The sequence below is a fragment of the Canis lupus genome, chromosome 16 (assembly GCF_048164855.1).
Source record: "Canis lupus baileyi chromosome 16, mCanLup2.hap1, whole genome shotgun sequence".
NCBI lineage: Eukaryota > Metazoa > Chordata > Mammalia > Carnivora > Canidae > Canis > Canis lupus.
This window is the reverse complement of record NC_132853.1, coordinates 61,197,048-61,220,593: the sequence shown is the minus strand read 5'-3', so window position 1 is coordinate 61,220,593 and position 23,546 is coordinate 61,197,048. Positions and strand designations below refer to the sequence as shown.

At 49.2% G+C, this 23,546-nt stretch overlaps 2 protein-coding genes across 3 annotated transcripts in view; one reads left to right on the top strand and one right to left on the bottom strand.

Annotated features, from left to right (window-relative positions):
* Nucleotides 1-14,908, top strand: part of WDR45B (WD repeat domain 45B) — a 42,049-nt gene extending 27,141 nt beyond the window's left edge. Inside the window, exon 9 of the mRNA XM_072782107.1 lies at nucleotides 13,599-14,908. Within this exon, the coding sequence (XP_072638208.1) occupies nucleotides 13,599-13,638 (40 nt within the window). The 3' untranslated portion in view covers nucleotides 13,639-14,908. The remainder of the gene's footprint in view (nucleotides 1-13,598) is intronic.
* FOXK2 (forkhead box K2) overlaps nucleotides 11,775-23,546 on the bottom strand; it is a 73,165-nt gene continuing 61,393 nt past the window's right edge. The window contains exons 8-10 of one of the 2 annotated variants that reach the window (XR_012009424.1): nucleotides 23,320-23,529; nucleotides 14,624-14,911; nucleotides 11,775-14,151 (exon numbers count right to left, since the gene is read on the bottom strand). Coding sequence is in view for 1 of the 2 variants with exons in the window: in XM_072782100.1 (XP_072638201.1) it covers nucleotides 14,715-14,911; nucleotides 23,320-23,529 (407 nt within the window). In the remaining variant the exon portion in view is untranslated. Of the gene's footprint in view, nucleotides 14,912-23,319; nucleotides 23,530-23,546 lie in introns of both variants that reach the window. The other variant, XM_072782100.1, reaches the window with a different exon arrangement.

The following is a 23,546-nucleotide window of genomic DNA, read 5'->3' as shown; positions in this document are numbered from 1 at the left end:
ATCTGTGTGGTTTTAAATTGGGTTGACTTTTTGTGGAGTCGTTAAGGGTTCTAAATATATTCTGAGTTCTAGACCTCTATGGGATCCATGATTTATAAATATTTTCTCCTGTTCTGTAGGCTGCCTCTTCGTTCTTGATAATATCCTTTGATGTATGAATTTCAGTTTTTTATGGGTCAATTTTAATTGACATTTTCTTTTGTTGCTCATACTTCTGGTGTCAAACCTAAGAATCTGTTGCCAATTCTGAAGTCATGAATGTTTATTTCTATATTTTCTCTTTATAGTTATAGTTCTGATAGTTTAGGTCGTTGATTCATTTTTTTTTTTAGAAAATTTTACTTACTTATTTGAGAGAGAGAGAGTGTAGGGGGGGAGGGAGGATCTGAAGCAGACTCCACACTGATCCCACCACCAGCAGATCATGACCTGAGCTGAAACCAAGAGTCGGTCCCTTAACCGCCTGAGCCACCCAAGTGCCCCTCATTGATCTATTTTGAATTAACTTTTGTATATGAAATGGGCTTAGGTTCCAGCTTCCTTGTTTTGCATGTGGTTATTCATCTGTTGAAGATGCTATTCTCTCTTCTTGAATGTTCTTGGCTCCCTTGTTGGAAATCCATTGGCCATTGATGCTTGGGTTGATTTCTGGACTCTGTTGTATCCCATTGGCCCATGTGTCTACTCTTCATGCCAAAACCACAGTTTTGATTCCTGTACCTTTGTAGGAAGTTTTGAAACTAAGAAGTGTCAGTTCTCCAGCTTCTTGAAGGCTCTTTAGCTACTTAAAGCCCCTGATAGCCTCATGGATTTAAGGATCGGCTTTTCTGGGACGCCCGGGCAGCTCAGTGGTTGAGCGTCTGCCTTCGGCCCAGGGCATGATTGTGGAGTCCCGGCATCGAGTCCCACGTCGGGCTCCCTGCATGGAGCCTGCTTCTCCCTCTGCCTGTGTCTCTGCCTCTCTCTCTGTGTGTCTCATGAATAAATAAAATCTTTAAAAAAACAAAAAAGGATTGGCTTCTCTATTTCTGCACAAGGCCACTGGGCATACGGGAGGAACAGTGCTGAATCTATGCGTTGCTTGGGGAGGATGGCCATCATCCTACCTGGCAACAAAGGAGGAACTTTCCATTGTTCAGGCCTTTGTAATTGCCTTCAGCAGTGGTTTGTCATCCTGAATCTACAAATCTTCCACGTTGGTTAAATTTACTCCTGGGGGTTTTATTCTTTTAATGCTCTGATAAATGGCATTGTTTTCATTTCTTTTTGGATTGTTCGTTGCTGGTGCACAGAAATACAGCCGGCCTTTGTGCCTTGGCCTTGTGCACTGCCTCCTGCCTGCATTTGCATCTTTGCTCCAGTAGCTTCTTGTGTGTGGATTCTGTGGGATTTTCCATCTGTACGATCACATCATCTGCCAATAGAGATAGTGTCCCTTCTTCCTCTCCAATTTATATTTATTTTCTTAAAACATTTTATTTATTCATGAGAGACAGAGAGAAAGGCAGGCAGAGACCCAAGCAGAGGGAGAAGCAGGTTCCCTGCCGGGAGCCCGATATGGGACTCGATCCTGGGACCGTGGGGTCACGCCCTGAGCTGAAGGCAGACGCCCAACTGCTGAGCCACCCGGGTGCACCCCCCTTTCCAATTTAGATACCTTTTCTTTTTCTCGCCTAACTTACCCGGCCAGGCCCTCCAGAGCGCTGCGGAACAGCAGAGGCGACAGCAGGTGTTCCTGTCTCCCTGATCCTATAGGAAAAGCTTTCAGTCTGTTCCCATGGAGTCTGATGTAGGCTGCGGATCTCTGAGATTTTCCTGCTTGAACTTCGCCGGCTTCTCGCTCATTGTCCATCAGACGGGAGTGTTCAACCTCCGTTTCTTCATCTACTTTCCTGCCCTTTCCTCTTTAGTTCTCCTCCGGGATCCTAACAGTACGGACACGTGTGCTGGACCGCGTCCCGCGGCTGCCTTCCCCACCCCCAGGTCGTTTTAACTGCCCTTCTTCAAGTTCACAGATTCTTGCTGCTGCCTGCCCAAATCTGCTTTTAAACACCTAACACGAAATTTTTATTCCAGCTACTGTACTTTTCAGCTCTAGAATTTCTATTTGGTTCCTTTTTATAATTTGTCTTTTCTGATTTCCCTACCTGTTCCTACACTGTTCCGACTTAGCAGTCTGTGGTTTCCACCAGCTCCTGGAGCATATTAAGACAACTCAGTAAAGTCTCTGGTCTAGTAAGTCTACTTTCTGGGCTTCCTCACAGATGGTTTGTCCATTTTTTTCTCCTGTGAATGGCCCACCGCTTCCTGTTCCTTTCTGCGCTTTGTAATTTTTTGTGGACGACTGCACATCCTGGCTGTTGCGGCACGGTCACCCTGGAAATCAGATCCTCTCCTGCCGGCCCCGCGGGACCGCTGCTGCTCAATGAAGGCTGTAGGGGTCCATAGGCTCGGTCACTTCTCCAGCTGCTTTCACAAAGACTGTATCTCTTGTCTTGTTTGGGCACTGAGGTCTGCTCTTTTAGCTTGTGTTCACCTGATGTTATGTCCGAGGTTTCCCTAAGTTCCAGGATCCAATAAGATTTCTAAAAAACAGGGACACCTGGGTGGCTCAGTGGTTGAGCGTCTGCCTGATCCCCGGGATCGAGTCCCGCATGGGGCTCCCCGCGGGGAGCCTGCTTCTCCCTCTGCCTGGGTCTCTGCCTCTCTCTGTGTCTCTTATGAATAAATAAAATCTTCAAAAAATTGTTTTAAAAGATATATTCAGGGATCCCTGGGTGGCGCAGCGGTTTGGCGCCTGCCTTTGGCCCAGGGCGCGATCCTGGAGACGCGGGATCGAATCCCACGTCGGGCTCCCGGTGCATGGAGCCTGCTTCTCCCTCTGCCTGTGTCTCTGCCTCTCTCTCTCTCTCTCTGTGACTATCATAAATAAATAAAATAAAATCTTTAAAAAAAATAAAAAAAAAATAAAAGATATATTCATTTATTTGAGAGAGAGAGTGTGCACACAGTGAGGGGGAAGAGGGAGAGAGAGAGAAGACCTCAAGCAGACTCCACCCTGAGCACTGATGTGGGGTTTGATCTCATGACCCCGAGATCACAACCTAATACTATTTCGGGGGCACCTGGGGGGCTTAATTGGTTAAGCGTCCAAGTTTTGACCTCAGCTCAGATCTTGATCTCAGGGTCATGAGATCAGAAGCCCCACATTGGGCCCACACCACACTGGGTGGGAGCCTCCTTAAAACACAGAAATGCTATTTCAGCTGCATTTCACAATTTTAAAAAATATTTTATTTATTTATTCATGAGAGACAGACGGAGACAGAGGCAGAGGGAGAAGCTGGCTCCATGCAGGGAGCCCGACGTGGGACTCGATCCCAGGTCCCCAGGATCAGGCCCTGGGCTGAAAGTGGTGCTAAACTGCTGAGCCCCCCGGGCTGCCCTGCATTTCACAATTTTTAAAACAGATTTTATTTATTCATTCATGAGACACACACATAGAGAGAGAGAAGCAGGCTCCCTGTAGGGAGCCCGATACAGGATTCAATCCCGGAACTTCAGAATCATGCCCTCAGCTGAAGGCAGACACTCAACCATTGAGCCACCTGGGTGCCTTGCATTTCACAAATGTGATATATTTTCATGTTCATTGTTACAAGTTCTTAGGTTTTTTAATTTTCTACTTCCTCTTGAGACTTCCTCTTTACAGCATGGATTATTCCAAAATACATTGTCTCCTTTCCAAACATGTGAGGTTTTAAAATTTGCATTTGCTATTGATTTCTAGTTTATTTACCCATCAGAGAACATACTGCCCCTGATTTTAATTCTTTCAAGTTCATAGTGTTTGCGACCCAGGATGTGTCTGTACTGGTGACTGTTCAACGCACATGGAAGGAACGTGTCCTGCTGCCAGGAGAGCCCTTCACTAACCATGAGGCCAAGTTTGTTGATGCTGCTGCTCAGAGATTCTCCCTCCTTGCTGACTTTCTGCTTGTTTTTATTGATTTCCCAGAGATAAGTGTTGATGTATCTTTTTTTTCCCCCTGAGAGAGAGAGAGTGCATGAGCGTGATGGGGGTGGGTAGGCAGAGGGAGAGAGAGAATTTAAGCAGGCTCCACACTCCTTGCAGAGCCTGATGTGAGAGTCAATCTCATGACCCTGACATGACCTGAGCTGAATTAAGAGTTGGATCCTTAACTGACTGAGCCCCCAGGCTTCCCTGTTTAGTTCTATTTTTGAGTCATCTCTACACCCAACGTGGGGCTCACACAACCCTGAGATCAAGAGTTGCAAGCTCTAATGGAGCGGCCAGGCAGCCCCAGTGCTGATGTATCTACATGTAACGTGGACTTGTCTGTTTTGTTTAGTTCTCTTGGGTTTTGCTTCATTTATTTTGTGTGAGAAGTGACCCCTTTATCGTTACTTGGCGCCCTGATCTGTGCTAACTTTCCTGGTTTCAAGCCAGCTCTGTCTGGAAAGACTGGAACTCCTCTTCCTCTCTTTTGATCAGCCTTGGCACGACATCTTTTTCTCCAGCCATTCCTTTTAATCCTCGTGTCTTCATATTTACAGTGGTTGCTTGTTGACAACATGTAGTAGGGTCTTGGTGGGGTTTATTTAAGATTTTATTTATTTATTCATGAGCGACACACACAGGGGGAGAGAGAGAGTGAGAGAGAGAGAGAGGGAGGGAGGGAGGGAGGGAGGGAGGGAGGGGCAGAGACACAGGGTCCCATGCAGGGACCCGACGTGGGACTCAATCCCAGGTCTTCAGGATCACGCCCTGGGCCAAAGGCGGTGCTAAACCGCTGAGCCAACGGGGCCACCCCCAGGATCTTGGTTTTAGATTCACTTTGACAATCTTTTACTTGGTGCATTTATTTTTTTTAATTTTTTTATTTTATTTATGATAGTCACAGAGAGAGAGAGAGGCAGAGACACAGGCAGAGGGAGAAGCAGGCTCCATGCACCGGGAGCCTGACGTGGGACTGGATCCCGGGTCTCCAGGATCGCGCCCTGGGCCAAAGGCAGGCACCAAACCGCTGAGCCACCCAGGGATCCCATACTTGGTGCATTTAAACCACCGATGTTAAAAGTGATTACTGGTATAGTTGGACTACTGGCCACCACAGTCGTTGCTGTTTTCTCTGTTGCCCTCCTACTTTGAAAATGATAATCCTGGGGGCGCCTGGGTGGCTCAGGTTATGTCCCGTGATCAAGCCCCACATTGGGCTCCCTGCTCAGCGAGAGTCTGCTTCTCCCTCTGCCCCTCCCCCTGCTCATGCTTGCTCACTCTCGCTCTGTCTCAGATAAATAAGATATTTTTAAGGGATGATCTGCTTAGTAATAGTGTTTTTTGGGCATTAATCTTGTTCCCTGAACTCCTGGACCTGTGGTTTCATGTCTGACACGGATTTGGGGGAAATTATCCATCAGCGTTGCTTCAAACATCACCTGCATCCCTGAAGAGCCCGGTTTCCCCCTGCTGCCCCTGTAAGCCCATGGGCGCGGCCCGCCCCGCAGCCCGGATTCTGCTCTGCTTGACGTATTTCCACCCTTGTTCTCATTTCACTTTGGAGGTTCCTGTTGACGTTTCCTGAAGCGCAGAGCCGGCTTCCCTATGCCCAGCGTGCTAAGCCCATCGGAGACCCTCGTTTTGGTTAGTGTTGTGTTTTTAACCCCCAACCTTCCTTTTAAGTTGTTAGGATTCCGTGTGTCCGTACGTCGCCCATGTGCCGTCGGTGCCCCACTCGGTCATCACGGTTGCTATACCTCCGTGGCCTGGTCAGGCCATCCCTGCCCTGCTGGGTCGGAGGCTCTCTCCAGATTGTGTTTTTCCCTTGAGTTACGACTGGTGGCGTCTTCCGGCCCGCAGAGCCGCTGTGCGTGAGGAAGGGCTGCACGCGGGCTCAGCTCAGGCCTCCCGCCGGTGTCCCGAGGGGGTTCCTGGGGGAGTCCGGAACAGCTGTCGTCTTTCCGGCTCCCTTGGTGGAGCCCCAGAGGTCAGTTTTGAAGCCCCAGGTGCAGTTTCCCGCCTGCCGCCGGGTCCCCGAGGTGCTTCCTGCCCGGGCCTCACCGCCCGCGCACCCAAGGAAGGCGCTCGCTCTTGTGGAGCTCGGCGGGGACTCGGCGGGACCCAGGGCCACTTCCAAGTGCCTTACTCTCAGAAAGTAAAACCGGGGCCCTGGCTTCCTTCACGTCCCTGCGAGGAGGGGCATAGGCCCTATGGGACGTCCTCATTCCCTCCCGGTAACTCCCCGTGGGGAGCTCTGCGACCTTCGACGTCAGCACAGCCGCTCCTGTTGTTTTTTTGATGTTTGCACGATATGTCTTTCCCGGCCTTTTACTTTTCACCTGTCCTCATCACTTCAGTAAGTTGGGCCTTATTTTTTGATCCAGTCTGACAATCTCTTTTTTATTTGAAAAATTTAGTTTTGAAGTATAGCGGATACACGACGTCTGGTCGTTCAGGCGAACAGCACAGCGATCGGCAGTTCTGCATGTCACCTGGAGCTCCACACCGCAAGCATAGGCCCCGCTGTCCCCGACGTCCCCTGTGCTCTGTCACCCTCGTGCCTGACGTCCTACCTGGAAGTTTGTATCTCTTCATCCCCTTCCCTGGCCCCAACCCTCTGGCAGCCACCAGTTCTCTGTATTTATGGGTCTGTTTCTGCTTTGTTCATTTGTTTTCGTTTTTAGATTCCACGTATGAGTGAGGTCACATGGTAGGTCTGTCTTACTTCATTTGATAGGACACCATCCAGGCCCATCCGTGTCGCAAATGGCAAGATCTCATCCCTTTTCATGGCTGGGTAGTACCTGCAGTGCGTGTGGGGGTGTGCACCCCCCCCCATCTTCATCCATGCATTGATCCATGGACACTTGGCTGCTGTAATAGTGCCGCAGTAAACTAAGGGTGTGTGTACCTTTTCAAGTCAGTATTTTTATTTTCTTTGGGTAAATACCCATTAGTGGAATTACTGGGCCACAGGGTAGTTCTATTTTTAATTTTTTGAGGAACCTCCATACTGTTTTCCACAGCGGTTGCACCACTTCACACTCCCAGCAACAGTGCAGAAAGTTCCCTGTTTTCCACGTCCTCACCAGCACTGGTCAGTCCTTGTCTTTGATAATAGCCATTCTGACAGGTGTGAGGCCATCTCCGTCGGAGTTCTGACTTGCACTCCCCTGATGACTGGTGATGAGGAGCAGTGTTTGGAAGGAAAGCGCTGTGGAAAGGACTGCACACCGCCCCCGCCCCCCGGGAAGGAGCCCTCTACCCTTTCCCCCATGAATGGACAAAAACCTGACTGGGTTACAGGCCACGAAGGGTTAATCAGATAAAAAACTCCCAGACTCAGGGACGCCCTGGAGGCTCAGCACTCAGCGGTCTAGCTGCCTTCGGCCAGGACGTGATCCTTGAGTCCGGGGGGATCGGGTCCTGCCTCGGGTTCCCCGCAGGGAGCCTGCTTCTCCCTCTGCCTGGGTCTCTGCCCACCCCCATCTCTTCCTCTGTCTCTCTCTCTGTCTCTTAGGAATAAATAAGTAAAATTAAAAAAAACAACCGGCTCAGAAACTCTGGTGGGCGTGCTCTCCGAGCCCTCCGTGGAGTTCTGTACTATCGCTCAGTAACCACTGCTGCCCACGACTCTTCATTTTTCCACGCAGCGCGACCAAGAACTGCGGGCGCTAAAGGCAAAGAAGTCCTGTACGTTGGCCATCCGCCGGCCGCCTCTGGCCATCTATCTGTAGGTCCTCTTTGGAGAAATGTCTATTTGGGTTCTCGGGCCATAGTTTAATCGGGTTATTTTTTGGTGTTAGGTTGTGTAAGTTCTTTGTTTTGGATGCTACTCTATCAGATAAATCATTTGCAAATGAGCTCTTTGGGGTCGTAGGTTCCTTTTTGTTCTGTTGATGGTTTCCTTTGCGGAGCTTTCCTTTGGGTGTGGTCCCAAGAGTTTAGTTTTTCTGGTCTGAGGAGACATACTCATAAATATGTTGCTGTGGCTGACATCCAAGATATTACTGCTTTTATTCTTCTAGGAGTTTTAGGATTTCACATTTAGGTCTTAAATCTATTTTGAGTTTATTTCTGTGGATGGTACAAGAAAGTGGTCCAGTTTTCCCAGCACCATTTGTCCTTTCCCCGCTGTGTATTTTTGCCTTTGTCATGGATTAACTGGGTTTATTTCTGGGCTCTCTGTTCTGTTCCATTGATCTCTGTGTCTCTTTTTGTGCCAGTTCCATACTATTTTATTATAGCTTTATAGAAGATCTTGAGATCTGGGATTGTGATACCTCCAGCTTCGTTTTTTCTTGAGGTTGCTTTGGCTATTATGGTCTCTCGTAGTACAAATTTTAGGATTTTGTTCTGGTTCTGTGAAAAATGCTGTTTGTGTTTTGATAGGGACCGCAATAAATCTGTAGAAGGCTTTGGGCAGCAGTATAAACATTTCCACAACATTGGTTCTTCCAATCTACGACCATGGAATGTCTTTCGACTTAATTTATCCTTAATCTTCTCCATCAATGTTTTAGTTTCCAGAGTACAGGTCTTTTACCTCCTTGGTTACATTTTAGTCCTAGGTGGGTGGTTTTTTTGTTTTAACGATTTTTATTTGCCAGAGCACGAGTGGGAGGGCAGGAGGGTCCCTGCTGGGGGGCCCCATGTGGGACTTGAGCCCAGGAGCCTGCAGTCACGACCTAAGCCGAAGGCAGGTGAGTGAGCTACGCAGGTGCCCACGTAGTCTGCTCTCTGATGCATTTGAAAACGGGACTGTTTGAACTTCTGACAAGCTTTTTTATGTCGAGACTTTTTATATTGAACGTAACTGTTGATGATTTCGTTATTGTTTGCTTAGTTCATGGTTTTCCCTTGTTTTATGTTCCCTGCTTCCTTTTGTATTTGAAATATTTTTAGCATTCCATTTTAATTTACATTTTTAAAAAATTTTTATTTATTTATGATAGTCACAGAGAGAGAGAGAGAGAGAGAGAGAGAGAGGCAGAGACACAGGCAGAGGAGAAGCAGGCTCCATGCACCGGGAGCCCGACGTGGGATTCGATCCTGGGTCTCCAGGATCGTGCCCTGGGCCAAAGGCAGGCGCCAAACCGCTGCGCCACCCAGGGATCCCTAATTTACCTTTTAGCTTTGTGTTAGTTATTACAATATTCAAAGTTTTTTTTTTTTATGATTTTATTTATTCCTGAGAGACACAGAGAGAGGCAGAGACCCAGAGTGGGGGAGCAGGCTCCCTGTGGGGAGCCCGACGCGGGACTCGATCCCAGGACCCCGGGGTCACACCCTGGGCTGAAGGCAGATGCTCAATCAATGAGCCCCCTGGGCATCCCTCAAGACTAAATCTTAAGTTTCACTAGTCACTGGTATTTTTAACATGGTTTTCCTGGAGTTTAACTTTTTGGGGTTTACTGAGCTTTGTGAATCTTATATTTGTCTTCTGTCAAATATGGAATATTTTCAACCATTTTGTAAAAAGATTTTTTTACACCAATGTCTGTCTCCTTTTGCTGGGAATCCAATTACCATACACCTTAGATTTTATATTTTCCTACAAGTCCCAAAGAGTTCGTTTGCTTCCAAATGTTTTTATCCACTGTATTTTTCACTTTAAAGTTTATGACTTATTTCAAGAGCATGTACCCTTCTTTCGTGGAGTATGGTTACAATAAAAGATATTTATATAAAAGCTCTGAGTATTCCAACACATTTAAGTTGACATATGTTAACTTTCTTTTCCCCTTAAAAGATTTTCCTGGCTCTCCATATGGTGAGTAATTTTGGATTGTATTGTGGACATTTTGACTGAGCTACTCTGAATCTTATTAAAATCCTGTAGACAATATTGATTTTATTTTTCTTGGAGCAAGCAATCCATCTATGTTCAGACGTGCTCATCTGCCCGGGGTGGGCTTTGGCTCTGGTGCCCACTGGTTTTCAGGCCCAGGCGGTCCCACTTGGGTCTGCACCTGCGTGAACCAGGAGTCAGTTATGTAGCAGTTCAGGTAATAACAGCTCCTACTTCCTTGGCGCAGGTCCAGGCACATGCATGCAGCTCAGGGAACCCAGGGTGTCAGAGGGACTTTAGGGGATCTTCTCATAGTTCCATCTCAGATACCCCTCCTCTTCATCCTTTGGCTAAAGAAGTTCAGGTTTTGCCTCCCTGTGGTGCTGCACACTGACTGGGTCCAGCGTGGGGCCGATGTGGAGGCCCCAGGGAGGGAAGACCACCATCACAGGGCTTCTCTGCTCCACACCCCTCCGTGGCACACGGGGACCCCTCTCCCGGTCCGTCCTGCCCAAGCACTGTCAGGGGTGCTGCTGACAGGTGTACAGCTTCATCGTTTTCCGTGTCCACAGGCCCTTCCCATGTGCTGCCCATTGGACAGGGACATGACCCTTGGGTACTATCTGTTTCTGATGTGCAGTTCTGGCATCCGGGCTGCCCAGGAGATATGAGAGGGGAAGAGATGGGAAATTAGCAGCATATCGGACGCACCTGCACTTTCAATCCCTCAGCCCCCATCTCCCTGTTACGATTTATTTTCTAGAGACCCAGGATGATCACTTTATCCCGTTAAGGGTTGTTAGTTGTAACCACTGGGAAGACACAGGGTAGAGCGTGCTTACATCACGGGGACCCAAGAGGCTTTTCCAGACTTGGGGAATTTGTGCTCACAGGTTTACCCAGCTTGCTGTTGCTGGGTTCGTAATGTGGAGGTGGTGCAGCATTTCACAGGAACCAGAGTGCTGGCCAGTGGCCCACAGCATTAGTCACCCGGAACCGTGGTTCTCATGCCTCCCTGTTTATGCCAGAACATATTATCTGGCGACTGCAGGTAGGTGCACAGTGTGCCCTGGTGTCTTCACTGCAGACGGGACATGGCCCTACACAGGGGCCAGGCCTACCTGTAATTAGCAGTGCTTTTTGCTACCTGGAAAGATCTATCAGTTAGTGAATGGTTTCCTTTCTCCGAAGGCTCTTTTCTTCAACGTCTTTTTCTTGGATGAAGTAGCTTATCCTCTAGGACAGCTGTCACCTCTGCTTCCACAGTGTAACTTCAGGGTGAACTTAATTACCAGAGTGATGCTTCCTGAGAGAAGGGGGATGAGGCTGCAAGCCTCTGAGAGCAGTTATCGGTACAACATGGGCAGCAGACCTAAGCAAGCTAACGATGAGGCTTCCTTCTGTCGGTGGAGGAATGAAGCGCCCCCAGGAGCCTTGCAGCGCTGCTTCGCTGCGCTCCCATGGGGGCTCGGCGCCATGCTTGGTACCTGCTGCCACTGTGGCCCAGGGCTACCAGCACGCTCCCAGACACCAGCCCACATCACGGGCTTTCTGGGAGCTGAGTGTGGAGCTTGCACAGCCACGTGCCTCTTCAGGTGAGACTTGCATCTCGTGGGAGGATAAATCTCAAGTTGTTTGCAGTGATCTTCTTAGGTTGAAGGGCAAGACTTAGAAGAAAAGATAGCAACAACCTCAAATAGGTTTTAAAACTGCAGCGCTGCAGATAAACATCAGCAAACCCCGTTAACTACTGCCTGTGACCCCTTGCCTGTTCCTCATGCAGTCACGTAACACCCCTTCCTAATGGCTGAGCCGACACCATGGTCAGTGTGAGCAGCTCCTTTGCACATTTGCTCCAGTGCCCTAGGCCTTTGGTACGCTCAGAACATGAGTTACAAAAAATTTTTTTTAAAAAATGCTTGCTTTAGTTTATCAAAATAACAATGACAATGATACTCTGTATTCAATTAAAATTAGTAAAAATATTTTATTGAATTTCAGGAACTTGGTAATTTTAAAATTTCAAATCTTTGCACACAAATCACCACTATACTTTCTAGGGTTGTGGAGGTTAGGACTTAAAAGATTGTCACTTATCTCCTTGTGTCACACAGCACAGAGATCCCAAGTCCTGGCCCCGCCCCACCTGCCCCCTTCTGACCATGACTCAAGGTCTGTGCTGTTCTAGGGAGGATGGCAAAGGGGGTGGGGTCTTTAAGGAGCTCAACTGTCCACGTGGAGACTAACAATGCCAGAGTAAGATGGATCCAAAATTATGCCCAGACTCCTCGGAACACACCTGTTCTGTGGCTCACATGTGAGTTTCTCTCCTGTTTTTGTTCGGTTCAGGGCAAAACTATTCAAACGAAGTTTCTAGTCCCTTGGGGGACTCAGAAGTTTGGCAAAGATCAAAGCAGAAACCTCCTGAAATCAGACATTTGGGAACTGCCAGTGAACAGCTGAGAGTTCAGTGCCACATGTCTGCTGATGGAGCGGGCCCCAGGCATCAAGCAGGGTGGAAGGGACACAAGCTCAGTGACCCTGGGCGTTTTGAGGGCTCTTGGAAATTCAGCACTAAACTGAACATTTTTAACTGCCTCTGAGATATGGCTGTTTGCAAATCCAAGTTTTTTTTCTACCTTCTCCTTGATATTCTTACCTTTCCACGTGCCAATCAATCAGCCAGCTGAACGAGGCAACAAGAAAAGGCCCCCGGGCCCTCTGAAAAAGGCCCACACCAGCTACCTTACAGCAAAAAACCAGCCTCCTCTCTCCTTTAAATGTTGAGAACTGGATGCTTTTGTTAATCTACAATCCCAGAAGAAATCCCTCCAGACTCACAAAAAGTATCTGTGTTTTAGGCTCAGAAATAACCAACTGACAGAGCGGGCTTACTTCGGGAGAATCTACCCGTCTCTCTGGATGGTGACAGGTACACAGCCGTGTAGACACATCTCCAGGAGGACATACGATGCCTCTGCCCAATCCAGTGTTCCTGCCGGGGCAGCTGCGACCACTCACCTGCCCAGGGCTCGGCAGGGCCTACAGGAGCCGTGACTGGCAGGTCTGGACCACTCAGTGGAGCGACCTGACCCTACACAAGACACAATGCAATCCAAGTTATTTTGCAAATTGCAAACCTTCTGAGAAAAAGACAAAAATATACATTCCAAGGTATCTGTAAAGTGCATGGAAGATGCAGACTGCTGCCCTGAGGTGCTCTGATCCATCCGTGCTTCAGCTTGCAAGTTAGATTTTGCTACTGTCACACACGTGGTATCATTCACATGATGGTTTTGTTTTTATTTTTTTAAATGGCTGAGTTATAAATCCAGCTAGTGTGCAGTAATTTCATAATTTTTAATACGCGTTATCTGCAATAACATTGTGACAGCTCCATACTGTGGGTTGACACACAATACTTGAACAGATTTATCATATTTGGTTTGTAGGTAAATAATAAATGTTTTAAAATTGCCTAAATATACCATTCTGAGCCGTTTCATTCCACCAGGAAAATACAGGGTTTTTTTTTTCTCCTCTCTTTAAAAAAAATTAAATACCAAAATAACTACATTTAAATAAATAACATGATGATGATGACATTTAAAAGTTCACAATAAGGCCAAAGCCCTCTTCTATTTGCACAGCTGCTCAGCCCTAACCCCCCGGAACACTCTGGAAAGGCCAGCGGTTTTCTTCTGGGGCAGCATGACTGAGGCCGGGCGGGGCCTCTACTGCTGTCTCACCTTTGTTTCCTTTCATCTCACTTTTGCTTTTTTGTAGGAGAGAAGTCAGCTTTAGGACTGCAGTTCTGAGAGGCTGAGGGGGATTTCCTGTCACAAACCAGAGAAGGACCCTTGTGTTAACATGCAGCTTCGACTCCACCCAGCACCTGCTCCCATGAGCCAGACAGACCGCATCATCATCAGGTGGGCAGCTGGTCGGACGACGGCTCTGTGCCTACAACCGGTGACAGTGACTAGCGAACACGCCACGGAGAGACCTGTGACACTCGTCTGAAAAGGGTGTGTGGTATAAGACTGAATCTTTTTTCCAAATGAAGTAGGAACAGTTCTGTCGTTTTAAACACACACAACACTTAGGAGGCTTGTTTTACTTAGAGTGGAAAATTATGCCAGGGACAAAGTCAACACAAAGGAACAAACAACAAAAAGTAGCAGGAAAGAGACCCGGGTAAGTGCAGCTCCAAGAGTCCAGCAGTTCAGTCATGGTGAACATGCGGCCCAGCGAGGGCGTCCATCTGTCCGTCCGTCCCAGATGCGTGCGGCACCTGCTCTAACACGGAAAACCTGCAGATGTCATCAAGTAGCTCCATCTGCACGTTAACAGGACAGACAAAAGGAAATCATTCCATAGGCCGAAAACAAACAACAAAACAAAACTACATTGTTTCTTTTCCCCAAATGAAATCAACACGAAAGGTCCTGTGTGATTTCAAATTTTCCAGAGTAGAAATGGAGCGATCTGAAATGTCAAAGACCCCGTTATTTCGTAAAGAAAGTACACCTCAAAATACTCTAATTCCACATGTGAACAACAAAAGACTGTCTCATCTATCAGTGCCAGCTCCAAGGCTCCTGGGGGGCGGCAGGACGGAACCCGCCCTGTCCCAGCAGCTCCGCTCCGGAGGGACAAGCTGAGCTCGGGTGGGGAGACACTGCCGGACCAGGTTTTGTTGCATGTGGTTTTGTTCAGGTGTGACTTCTGTCTTTAAGGAGTTTTAAGGCCACCTGGGTTTTGTGTTTTCAGTGCTGAGGTGAAGTCCAACCGCAGGGCCCTCTACCCACCAAGACGACACGCTCCGAGTGTCGGTGAGAGGCAGTGTCTCCTTTTGGCACCACAGAGTAGATATTAAAGTATGAAAAGCTGTCCCAGTCGCTAGTTTTGGACACCTTTCTCCCTGCCGGCTGCCGGCGGTGTGTCCACACTCAGGGCGATGACGATGCTCTCGCCGTCCTCCGTCTTGACCCGCTTCAGCTCTGGCTGCTCCGTCGGGTCGCCATTCTGGCGCTTTGTGGGCAGGGAGGCTGATGCCGATGCATGTGTCGCCAACATGTGCAGAGGACTCGCCACTGCTGCAAAGAGACAGTGAATCAGACCTCGTGTTCTTGGGTGCACCCCTGTCCCCCATTAGGCCCCCACTGGTCCGGCTCTGCTCCAAGGGTAGGCCTCTGTGCGTCACTGCCAAGGCCCGCAGCAGCCACGGGCACAGGGGTCTGGACTGGACTCCTGGGGACCAGAAACCCTGGAGCAAGCTAACTGGCCGGCGGGTGTTCTCAGGGACAGCCGGTATCTCTATTCCTTCAAATAGTGTGTCTCTTCACAGAGCCGCTGGGGAGGCCCGAGCTCGGGGTCAGGCCACGCGGCTGCTGCCGGCCCTGTGCAGAGGCCCCTCACGGCCCACATGGTGCTCAGTGCTCCTGGGTCACGTCACACACCAGGCCTGGAGTTGACACGCAGACGTGTGCCCACAAGGCCCTGGGCTGGCTCCCCGGCTCCCCCCGGCCCCCACCCGCCCCTGCTCTGCGCACACAGGGAAGCTCCAGGAGATGAAAAGAGCGGTTGCTTCCTCTCCAGAGAGTGCCACTTCCTCAGGGTGAGGAGACAGGCTGGGCTGCAGAGGAAGGCCCGACGGCCTGCGGGGCACAGCAGCACTGCCAGCCCATCTGCCCCAGTGTGAGGCCCCTGAGCCCCGATTCCCCTCCGGCCCCGTGTCAAACCAAACCCTGGAACTGGCCACGGAAGAATGCAGATGAGGGGACTGTGCTCCTGGAGTGAAGCATCAGATGAGTGCGAGGCTGCCCGGGTAGTGAGGAAGGGAGGGTCAGCTCGGCTACGGGGACACAGCAGGAGGTCAAGTGCAGGGCCAAGGAGACACAGGGATGCAGGACGCCGGGACGTGGAGGTGCCCCCCAGGCCCTGGGCAGGGGATGCACACTGGCTCACCCGGACCAGAAGGCACAGGGGCAGCCAGGGGGAGCCATGGGCCCAGGAAGCACTTGCACGATTCAGAGCAACCTTCCTTGTACCCGCCTCAGGAATATAGTTGTACCTTCAGGCAGTCCCCACCCACCCACTCCTGCTCACACGAGGGCCTCAGGCGTCACTGCCAGGTGTCCGTTCATGCGACAGCACCCGGCTACTTGATTTTTGCCAGACTAGCTACAGCCAGCCGAGGTCTGCGGGTCTCAGCCACCCGGGGAAACCCCACAGAAGCGGTCTTCACCTGCCAGGCTTGTCTGCCGGCTTTGTGCTTAGGACCCTTGTGCCTGACACAGGGGTGGAGAGCGCGCATCGTCCTGGGCAGAGGGGCCCCGGGGGACTTTCGGGGCCGGCACCAGGAGAGCTACCAGCCCCTGGCCCTGCACACAGCCATGTCCTCAGGGACGCGGGGGGCCTGCTTCCTCCGCACTGGGTGTTCCTTCATCCAAGTGCCCTGTCCTTCTTGGGAATAGCAGCCTGGTGGCTGGGGGGCGGCTCTGACACGCAGTGCAAGGGGGACGACCCTCCCCCTCCCCACCGGGTCAGCGGCGCCTGACACAAGCGGGAGTGAACCGGCGCCCAGAACGGAGCCACGCAGCACAATGGCACTTGCTGCCATTTGTCAACCAACTAACACCTTGTTCCGCATGTGTTTCTGGTTAAAGACGACTTGCTCCACCCACGCATGGAATCACGGACACGGAGCATGAGACTGAAAGCAGCTCCTCTAACCTGCTTGCTCCACAAGGCACATCACACCTGTGCTGAGCACCAGACCTTCTCAAGACTGTGCTTAGGGTCCATTTTAAACAAGAAAATCAACAAAAACACAAAAGAAGAAAAACATGGCACTACTAGGCTGTGAAAAGGCCACACACTTACGGTCAGAGGTGAGACCGGGGCAGGGGGTGGGGAGCACTGTGGTCATCTACCCCAGGAGGAGCCAGCATGCCACACCCAGGCCTCTACAAACACCATGCCGTGAGTACTGACTGGGGATGAGGCAGGTACGGAAGGCCCAGTGCATGAGGTCCTCTCTAGAAGTCCCACAGAGCACCAGCCTCAGGCAGGCTGGGCACAACAGGTACCCGCCTGGAGGTGCAGGTGCCCTGCCCACGGCTGTAGAGCAGCAGCAGGGAGACGGCACTGCTCCTCCACCCTCCTTACTTGAACCTTCCCATGCCCCTCAGAGGAGTTGGGGGCAGCTCCTCCCCGCAGCCCAGCCGTGGGGAACACAAGGCCAAAGGCCACGCTAGTCAAGCAGGTACTCTGCTGGGGCCCCCAGGGGAGGCAGGGGTGAGTAAGGACACTGGACTCGCTCAACAGAGCACAGCATGCAGACACTAGGACACGGGCCCCTCCTTACCACCTGGCAGGGCCAGGACACACAAGATCACGGCCAGACCCCCTGGGTGAGAACTGGAAGCCACTTTCTGTAAGAAGCAAGGACAAGTCAAGTGTGGATCCGGGACTCCTTCAGGGTCACCAGGAACGCGGTCAGCAGAGGGAGGACCCACTGCCCCCCGACAGCCTAGGGCAGCAGTCCCAGCAGGGACTGACTGAGGACCTTCGTGAGAGAGGCTGCAGGAATGGTCAGAGGCACATCTTCTAGGGAACAGGTCGAGGAGCCCCAGAAGCTGCTGGGAAGCGGATCCATCACACACTGGCCCAGGCCTGACTTCTGCATTCATTCTCTGAGGCCAGCATTACCCTGATACCAAAGCAGACAAAAATACTACAAGTAAATTACAATTATCTCTGACAAATACTGACACAAATATCCTCGAAACGACATGAGTAAACCAAATTCAATAGCATATTAGAGGGTTCTATGCCCCAAGTGGCGCTGATCCCAGGGATGCAAGGTGGCTGAACATAAAGCACCACACACACAGACAAAACAAAAACCCCACTTACACAACATACTGCGTTAATAAAGGAAAAACCTGGGGGATCTCTGGGTAGCTCAGCGGTTTAGTGCCTGCCTTTGACCCAGGGCATGGTCCTGGGGTCCCGGGATTGAGTCCCACATCGGGCTCCCTGCATGGAGCCTGCTTCTCCCTCTGCCTGTCTCTCTGCCTCTCTCTGTGTGTGTCTCCCATGAATAAATAAATAAATAATATCAAATAAATAAATAAATAAATAAATAAATAACCCCTGCGCCCCGTGATCATCTTAATACAAAGTGCACGATGCCCCCCGGAGTGCCTGGTGGCTCAGTCGGTTAAGTGTCCGGCTCTGGTCGTGACCTCGGGGTCGTGGGACGGAGCCTTGTGGGCTCTCCGCTCAGTGGGGAGTCGACCTGAGATTTTCACCCCTGCACCCCACTCCCACCTTCCACTTGTGCTCTCTCTCTAAAAAAAAAAGAAAAACCCATGTGACAGCATTCAACCCCCTTTCATTATTAAGCTACTCAGCAAACCAGGAAGAAGGAAACAATTCAACATGCTAAAGTCTGTAGAGGACAACCCAACCCACAGCTCACATCAGCTTTGATGGTGAGGACGACGCCCCTCCAGATCGGGAGCAGAGCAAGGAGGCCCACCGCCATCACGATTCGATCAGCAGCTCTCGCCCCGGCCACTGGGCAGCAACAGGAAGGAAAACCGTCTCTATTGGAGACGACATCCTCCTTGAATGCAGAAAATCTTAGTAAACCCACAGAAGAAAACCCCCAAACCAAAAGCTATTACAATACATGAATTCAGCAAAGTTGCAGGATACAATATCAACAGGCAAAAACTGGCTGTGTTTCTATACAGAGACAATGAACAACTTCAAAAGGAAATTAAGAAAACAATTCCAAAGGAATAAAACAGGAGAAATTTAAGCAAGGCTTTTACACTGAAAGCTACAGAACACTGCTGAAAGAACTCAAAGACCTAAACACATGCAAAGACGTCTGTGCTTACAGAGAGAACTACTGCCTGGAACAATCTACAGGCTCTGTGCAGTCCCTATCAAAATCCCAAATGCTTTTTTTGCAGAAATGGAAAAGCTGATTCTGTACTTTGCATGGAATTGCTAGGTATCCAGAATAGCCAAAATAACCTTGGAAAAAAGAAAAAATAATAAAGTCGGAGGACAGATACTTCTCAATTTCAAACTTCCTATAAAACTGTAATAATAAAAAAATGTGGCTTTGGCACAAGGATAGACATGAAAATCAATGAAACAGAACAGAGAGAAACTCATATATCTGAGGTCAAGTGATTTTCAACAACCATTCAGTGGGGAAACCACAGTCTCTTCAAATGCTGCTGGGATAACTGGGCACCCACATGCCAAAGCATGGAGTCAGGCTCTTACACCATATACAAAAATGAACTCAAAATGGATCAAAGACCTAAACGTAAGCGCTGAGTAGAAGAAAACATAGGCCTAGGTCTCCATGACCTTAGATGTGGCAACGGATTCTTAGCTAGGACACCCCACAGCATAAGATACAAAAGGGAAAAGAGAAATAGGAGTTCACAACTGAAACTGTTGCATCAGAGACACTATTAGGAAAGTGAAGAGATAGACCCACAGAACGGGAGGAAAATATTTGGACCTACTATCCAGAAGATATAAAGAGCTCCTGCAACTCAACAACAAAAAAATGGGCAAAGGACTTCCATAGGCACCTGTGTGAAGACGACCTACAAATAGCTAAGCACATGAAAAGATGCTCAATACCATCAGTCATGAGGGAAATGCAAACCAAAACCACTGATCTCTGGAGTGCCTGGGTGGCTTAGTCGGTTGAGCATCTGACGCCTGATTTCAGCTCAGGTCATGATTGCAGGGTTGTGGGATGGAGCCCTGCCTTGGGTTCCACACTCAGTGGGGCAATTTGCTGAGATTCTCCCTCTGCCTCTGCCCCTCATGGCCCTTTTCCCTCACACCGATATCACCTCATACCCAATAACATGGCCATGGTGGGGGGAATCTCAGAAAATAACAAGTGATGGTCAGCATGTGGACAAATCAGAACCTCATACATCATTAGTGGGAATGCAAACTGCTGCCACTATGGAAGACAGTTTGACAGTTCCTCAATAAATTTTTTTTAAACATTTTTTTAAAATTTTTTAAAAAATTTTATTTATGATAGTCACAGTGAGAGAGAGAGAGAGATAGATACAGGCAGAGACTCAGGCAGAGGGAGAAGCAGGCTCCATGCACCGGGAGCCCGACATGGGATTCGATCCCGGGTCTCTAGGATCGCGCCCTGGGCCAAAGGCAGGCGCTAAACCGCTGCGCCACCCAGGGATCCCTTTTTTAAACATTTAAAAATTTTTTTTTATTTATTTATGATAGTCACAGAGAGAGAGGCAGAGACATAGGCAGAGGGAGAAGCAGGCTCCATGCACCGAGAGCCCGATGTGGGATTCGATCCCGGGTCTCCAGGATCGCGCCCTGGGCCAAAGGCAGGCGCTAAACCGCTGCGCTACCCAGGGATCCCTGTTCCTCAATAAATTAAACAGACTTGCCATATGACCAGGCAATTCTACTCCTAGGTATACATCCCACCCCCCAAAATGAAAACAAGGACTCAATGCATATACATGAATGTTCACAGCAGCACTATTCACAACAACCAAAAGGTGGAAACAACCCAAATGTCAAATGTCCATCAACTAATGAATGAATCAACCAAAATGAAAACATATTCAGCCATAAAGAAGAGCTGACCCAGGCTACATCGATGAACCTCAAAACGTGATACTCGCTGACAGAGATCAGATATAAAAGGCCTCATATCCTATTTTATTTACAGGAATTGTCCGGTGTAGGTTAACTCCACAGAGACAGCCGACCAGGGGCTCAGTAGGAGGGAAACAGGAAAGAACTGCTTACTGGGTATATGGTCTCCTTCTAGGAGGAGGAAAATCCTTCTACACTCATTAGAGGTAAAGGTTTCAAGACACTGTGAATACACCCAATGCCACTGACTTGTACACTTTAAAAGGGCCAATTGTATGGTATGTATATTTTACCATTATTTAAAAAAAAAAGATGACCTGAAAGCTAAGGAGATCCTAGGTATAAAAGACTTATTGCTTATTTTAGGGGCACCTGGGTGGCTCAGTGGTGGAGCCTTTGCTCAGGGCGTGATCCCAGATTCCTGGGATCAAGTCCCACATAGGGCTCCCCACAGGAAGCCTGCTTCTCCCGCTGCCTGTGTCTCTGCCTCTCTTCTCTGTATCTCTCATGAAGAGATAAATAAAATCTTTTTTAAAAAAATTATTGGTTATTTTATTTATTTATTTTTTAAAGATTTTATTTATTTATTCATAGACACAGAGAGAGAGGGGCAGAGACACAGACAGAGGGAGAAGCAGGCTCCACGCAGGGAGCCCGATGTGGGACTCGATCCCGGGTCTTCAGGATCACACTCCAGGCCGCAGGTGGCGCCAAACCGCTGTGCCACCAGGGCTGCCCTATTGGTTATTTTAAAAACAATAATGGCATGGTGCTTACATAGTACAAGGAAGTTCTTTTACAGATGCTGAAATATTAACACATGAAATGACACTACGTCTGGATCTGGGTGGGGAACAGATGGGGGAGAATGGAACAAGATCGGGTGTGAGTTAATTTCCGGAATGTTTGACATTTTCCATAATAACAAACTTATAAGAAAAATATCAAAGTTGCTGACTTTGACAGTTTGTTAATAACAGGGAGAAGCATGCTTTCCCTTCTCCAGAGTGATTTTCAAGGTAAAGGCAGCCACAGGCCATGCGGCATCAAGCGACACCTGACACTGGGTAAGGAGAGGCCAGCTCCAGGCCACCCTCCGAGCCTGCAGAGTCTTAAAGCTTGCCCGCCACCTCCTCCCTCCTCGGCTGGGCACTGCCGCTGGAAAGGAACATGAAACAAAGGGACACAGAAGACAGGTGCTGTGATGTGGCATCATCACTGACTGGATACAAACCCCTTTCCCAAGCCAGTGATTTCTAAAGTAAAAGGCTGCAGCCAAAATAAAGGAGAACCAACAAACATAATTTAAAATGGTTTTTGCTAAAAGATGACTAAAACTTCAAGGCGTTTCAGTATTTCTTCTATGTTTCATTCTTCCGAAAGGAAACAGGGTCTTGGGGCTGACACTGCAGTGGTTGTCAATGATATTGTGGGGCTTTCTTTAAAGCCCCAAGATTAAGAAATTCATCTTTAATAAAATTTTAACTTGTAAGAATTATATTTTTGGTTTTAACCAACACTGTAGTAGTAACTACTGATAAATCAACCCATTAGTCACAGACCATGAAATCTTCATATTTCTGCAGCCTCTTGTTGCAGAGTAAAAGTATGCTCAATAAAGCACATTCAAGCCTGAGATACTTGGCATCTGTACAAGACCTGTGAGGCAGGCGGGCCAGTCTGGGTGCTGATACGTTCTGAGAGTGTGTAGCAAATAAGGGCAGGATTCTATTAGCACATTTAAGAAAACAGTATAAAACTTTTATTTTAAAACATCAATAATTTCAATAGGAAAACATAATCTTTGCTTATTAAATTTATAAAGAAGAATTTTAAATTCCGACTTATACATGTGAAAGGGATCCATAGTTTTTCCAACCCCTTCCAGCAGACTGGTGGACATAGAGGCCCCTGAAGGCCACACCTGCTCAGTCAGGGACTTGGACAGGGATCCTCGAGGGACCCTAAGACACGGGATGCCTGGGAGTGCCTGGCCTGCACCATGGCCTCAGACTGAGCGGGACTCGGACCAGAAGAGGACTGACCATCCACCTCCCAAGGCCACCTGCTCCCAGCTGCACCCAGGACCAGCCACAAGGACAAACTGATTCAGAAAAGAGGCCCAAACAACTCTCCATACTTAGGAGACACACAGCCTGAGAGGAAAGCCTCTTAAGCAGGTAACTCTGCAGACACCTCCACTTGTCCAGAGACTGGCACACTGGAACGCTCAGGTGGTTAGTGTTCCCCAGACAAGGTTCCACCTTGTTGTTCCAGCGCATCTGCGGTGAGGCAGAGTGGGAATCTGAATCCCATGAGGTAAATGCAGGCCTCCTCCGCCCCTCCACAGCTCGGGAAGGGGTGGGAGGCCACCATGGGTAAGCCTTCCGTTGCCACCCTCTTTCAGAGGAACCGTCTGTGGGCAGAGCGAGCTGCTTCGGGCCAGCAGCCTGACTCTACTGCTTGGGGTCCTGCAGGCCTCCGCGTGCCTGGGCAAGGAGCCACTGCTCAAACAGCAGCAGCAGTAAGGACACAAAACTCCTGAGCGGACTTAACAGCCAGCAGGACGCCTAGCCTTCACCTCGCTCTGCAAGCCTGGGTGAAAGGAGGTTCCTGGTCTCTTATTTAAGAGCCAAGCTCCCTTGGTTGGCCAAGTCTTCTCTAGTTTAGAAATGCAAATATTTCCTGAGACAAGAAATGACAATTGTAACAGTTGGAACCGAAACATGGAACATGCCATTCATAAAAAGGAGAGCAAAGGATCTTCACTCTTGATATCGGTACCCTCTTACCCATGGAGGACGCTGCTTACCATTGTTCACCTGGCCGTGGACAGCGGCAGGGATTGGCACCACGTGAGTCCCGTTTTGCGTTACAGTTTTTATTGGTAGCTGGTGCTGACCCAGAGGTGCCTGTTGCACTATGGTGACCGTCTGCACAGGTGTGCTCTGTGGCGTCTGAATAATCCGGCTGGCAGCGCCCAGCGTGGCATGGCTGATTGCAGGAACCGGTTCCACTTTCACTGAAATTTTTAAAAAA